This window comes from Chaetura pelagica, unplaced genomic scaffold (genome assembly GCF_000747805.2).
Source record: "Chaetura pelagica isolate M959 unplaced genomic scaffold, ChaPel_1.0 scaffold12, whole genome shotgun sequence".
NCBI classification, from domain to species: domain Eukaryota; kingdom Metazoa; phylum Chordata; class Aves; order Apodiformes; family Apodidae; genus Chaetura; species Chaetura pelagica.
Window position 1 is genome coordinate 5,185,185 of NW_009952801.1, and position 4,792 is coordinate 5,189,976.

Consider the following 4,792-nt stretch of genomic DNA (forward strand, 5'->3'; position numbering starts at 1 on the left):
AAAAAAAAAAAAAAAAAAAAGAAAGAAAAAAAAGAAGAAGAAGAAGAAGAAAAAAAACAGGCTTCTCATGCCTGGGGACGTGTTTAATTACATTAGCTATGACTGTAATCATCTTTACTTATATATTTATCTATCACAATTAAATGTTTGAATAGTTGTAGTGCTTAGGAGAACTCCTTCAACAGTACTCAGCCTCCCCCTGATCTTTTCAGTATAGTACAGATACTGTTTTCACCATAGCATTTTAGGCTTCCTTAAGGCTACCAGATTCGCTTTCTTTTTGTATTTCTTAGTAAACCTAGATTACACTTTCATACAGACATTAATATGCTTTGCTCCTCACTGAAGTTTTAAGAAAACCTGGACCTAAGTAAGCCATCTTAGAGAAACACAGTAGTAATTTTGCATTTGATGTGCTCTGCGTCTTCTGAAAGTCAAAATCTACACTGTGAAGAACAGAAATAAAATGGCCTCAAAAGTCACTGGCAAGTAATGGGAAGGGGAGGCATTAGAAAAATCCAAAATATTCAATTTAGAATAATTTGTACCACTAAGCAGCAAAGCACTCCAAGAATATGCTTTTTATGCACTCAGCATGGTTTTCATCCTCACCTCATTAGCACACTGATAATTCTGACCATTAGTGCACTTTAAAATAAGCGATTTTTTTGGTAACCTATCCTGAAATTTAGTATCGTCTTTTCACTCCTACATCCTTGACGTACGCGGAGCTGAGTTACAAAGGCAAGGATGCAGATGCCATTATTCACTGCAAAATGTTAACATCTAAAGATTTGTGTGCATCACTCCTCAACTTGCAGGCTAGTTTCCTGACCCACTTCTGGGCCTACACAGATTGAAAGGAATGTTCTGAAGATAGTGAGAGAGTGACTACAAAACCTGGAGACACTGACAGCTGTAGCATGCAGGGGTCGATGACTAAGTAAGCAGCGTTTCCCTGTCCTTTACAACAAGTTTCACCCTGTTCTTTAGCAGCCTATTCAATATCTTCAAAGAGAACTTCCCAAACTGCTTAAAACCTGGGTTAGGACAAAAGAAAAGTCGGTTTAAAAAGCTACCACAAAAGCATGTTTCACCTTGCTTTGTCAATCCCAAATAAAAGTATAACAGCTTACTGCAAAATATTTCTATCCTCCCATTCCCCTGCAATTTGTGAATTCCAGGGGAAAAGAGCAAGCATAGGGACAAACAGTCCATCATTCAAAATTTTGCTCACCCTCTGGATTTTTGTTTATAATTTTAAAAGATTACACTCCCGCCATCGTAAAAAATAAGTAAAATGGGATATTTCTGCTGGTACATTTTCAGAGCATCTGTATGGCTGAGCAAGTTACTGGTTTGGGAAATAAATTACACAAGGAACTTTCACATTTCACTTTTTTTAAACCACCTATACACTCAGCTTTATGAATCAACGTTCCTGATGTTAAGCATTCAGAAATAAAAGCGGAGTAGGGCAAGAAAGGGATAGCCTAAGGTTAATTCAGCTCTGAAACGCAGAACAGATTCAGTGCTCAAGAACACACTGAACATTCGAGTGGCTTGAAGTGATATGCTTAAGAAGAGGAAATATATCCGTAAATAAGCAAGAGCATTAATAATTTTCTCAGAATGCTGGCGCTGAAATTGAAACAGTCTCTCTTCATTTCTTAGTTATTTACTATTAGGATTTTATACAAATGCCTATTGAAGTAGTTCCAAGTGTGATGAATATGTCTTCAAAAAGTGGGGAAGGCATGGGTGAAACACTTTCAAGTATAGTGATTTGTTTAAAAAACAGATTAATGAGAAATAAAGGCGATGACTTCAAATCAAATTAAGTGCAATTATGGATGACAAATACAGAAACACAGTGACTTAAATATAGTTCTTGCTGCCATACATTAGAAGGGCATTAAGTATCTAGCACCAGATTTCAGGATTAATAAAGGGGTGGGGTTAAATGCTCAGTCCAAAAACTCAGGCTTTTCCTGAAGAAAAAACAAAGATACAGCAGCTACTCAGTCATTGCCAAAAGATGCATATTTTCAGTTTGAGAGATTCACAACTGTGTGAAAGACCATAATATTTTTTTTCTTAGAGAAAAAGAGCGGGAAATATTTACCTGCCTTGATCTTCAGAAAGTCTTAGAAAGTGAGGTTCAGAGTACAGCACAAGAAAGCATAACCATGGCTAAAGGCTCAAACCCTTGTACACAAAATCCAGTGGAAGACTCCAGTCACTCAGGGTAAGGTTTGGGACATTCCCCACTGCTGTTTTTTTCATTTGCATTGCAAGATGAAATAAACAGAAAGCGATACAGATACTTCCCTGATAGTGAAAGGGGCCAATTTCCTTTTTTTCCTTCAGCTTTAAATAGACTGACAAATACAACAAATCCGTACACCAACAGGCATCCAGTTATTTTCCCAGTAGTAATGGGAACTCGAATTTTAGTATTGTGCATACACCTCACTAAATCAGATAAATCCTTTTATCTCATAAAATGTCATGAAGATGCAACAGTAGATTTCGACACGGGTGTTTTAACTCCCTACGGCTTTTAATCTTGGAAAAGTTTTCATCCTTTATACCAGCTACACAAGATGAAATTCAGTTAAACCCATTCTGAATTACTGAAAATGTTTCTTAACATAACAGCCAATGAAGAAAGCGACGGTATTCTTGAAGGATATTTTTTAAAATAGTTTCTGTTGCTTACAACTTTTACCAAGCTCACAACGTTTTGAATGAAAGAGGTCACAATTTTAGTTGTGAACATCATAACTATCTGGAAAAGCCTTTCACTTTCTCTTCCTCCATAAGAAACAATATGCTACGCCTGCTCTTGAGTATTCAAACTGTTGAGCCTTCTCTTTTTCACGTGCCTCCTGCCTGTCTCAGTATATTTTTAATGACCCCCAGGCTTATGTGTGCCCTAACGGAAGTGCCATCAGTCGCGTTGCCTTCGCCGAGTGGCTCTTGTCAGAGTGGGACTCTGACAGGCTTTGTCCTTTTAAGAAGCAGAGATTATGACAAGTTCTTATGCACGCTCAGCGATGCCAAATTATTGTCCTGTAATATCTGCGGGTCTACATGTTTTTATGCTCGCCTTTAAGTAAGAATTGCAGTGATTTAAAAAGTCAGACAGCTCCTTCCTTCCCTCCGCCCCCGCCACCAGCAAACTGAAGTGAAGCAGCTTTCTAAAACCCCCATTCACCCGTTTGCTTTACAGACTCCAAATTTTGCCTCTTCCACGTTGAGGAGCTGATGCAGGCGCACCCGAATCCTTCAGGGCAGCAAGGCACCAGCTGCTCTCCCTAATCCCTGCTCCCAAGGCAAAGTTTCCAAGAGCTGTGCGCTCGCCTCGGACCCGCAGGCAGCTCCGCGGCTGAGGGGCGGGGGGGAAGGAGCGCGCTGGGTTCTCGGTTTTGAAGCAGAGGTGGCGTATCGGGCAGGGGGAGGGGGACGCGGGACCAGATGCTAAAATCCTCACGAAAACTACAAACGTTTCTCTCCTTTGACTGTAGGAAACTCATCCCCCACCACCGCCACCTTGATTTCATGCTCTGTCACGTGCTGGATTATTACTTTTTCTTCCCCCCCCCCTCTCCGTAGCCCTACTAAAGCTCGATTTAGTGATGGAGATCCCGAGAGCGCAGTTGAGGGAAGGAGCGACCCGGCAGCCCGATGTCAGCGGGCAGCGGGAGCTGCGCGGCAGCGGCCAGACCCAGGCCGGGCTGGGACCAGCTCACCCGAGCCCACCCGAGCCCTGCCCAGCCGCGGAGGGGACCCGGGCCCGGCAGCGCAGCTCCCCCCGGCACCCTCCGCCCGAGGGTCCCGCCCCGCAGGGGAAAGCGTGAGCCGTTACCTGAGCTGTCGCTTTTCCTTTTGCCCGACCTCTTCTCCGTTTCCACCGGGGACAGAGCTTGCCTGCCATAGTCCCCTGGCGCACACGCTGCCCCCGTGGGGGTGTTCGTGCCCAGGCTGGAAGAGTTTGAACACAGGACGGGGGGGCTGCTGCCCAGCTCCGGGGGTCCTCCTGAGTCGGGCTGAAGACAGAGACTGTGCCTGGCCGCGGCGGGAGGAGACGACATCTGAGGAATGTGCCAGTTCGTCTGCAAAGCCTGGTGCTGCTGTTGCTGGTGGTGGTGGTGGTGGTGATGGTGATGGTGGTGGTGCCCCCTATGATGCTGGCTGGCAAACATGCCCTCCTCGTTGGGGTATCCCGCTATTATGCAAGAGGAAGAAGAAGAAGACAGATCAGGGTAGGACATGTGGTCAGATCTTCCATGCAGGGCAAGAGAAGACTGGGAGAAAGGGTGCAAGCTCTGCGCAGTGGCATGGGGGCTGCGCAGGCAGCCAAAGAGTGTGTGATCCATGGCATGCAAGTCTCAGGTTCCAGGCAGGAGAGTTTAGGAAAGATCCAACTTCACCACCCTTTGTCAACTTTCACTGTAAACAGATCGGGTTTGGGATTTTTTTTTCCAAAACGGCAACGACAGCTTTTGCAGCAGGCAGCTGAGCTCAGATAATCCCAGGTCTTTAGCCCTAGTGGCCAGTCTCCGCTGCATAAGCACTCGGACCTAGATGAGCCTTTCTCAGAGCTGCTCAGATGTCAAGAAGTGGGAGAGGTCGAAGCCAATAGAAGGTGGTCCCAGAGAACTGCTTGAAGGGCGAAACAGCTCCGAGAGGTTATAAATACAGTAGTGTGTAATGTGAGCTGGGGGCTGGCTTAGCAACACAGCACTGAACACATGCACACTCCCTCCAAAACGCCAGTGCCGTCCCC

At 44.9% G+C, this 4,792-nt stretch overlaps 1 protein-coding gene across 1 annotated transcript in view; it reads right to left on the reverse strand.

Annotated features, from left to right (window-relative positions):
- The window catches only part of MEOX2 (mesenchyme homeobox 2), a 55,321-nt gene extending 50,748 nt beyond the window's left edge, over positions 1-4,573 (reverse strand). Inside the window, exon 1 of the mRNA XM_009994938.1 lies at positions 3,872-4,573. Coding sequence (XP_009993240.1) covers positions 3,872-4,382 — 511 coding nt within the window. The 5' untranslated portion in view covers positions 4,383-4,573. The remainder of the gene's footprint in view (positions 1-3,871) is intronic.
- Between the last annotated feature and the right edge of the window lie 219 nt (positions 4,574-4,792).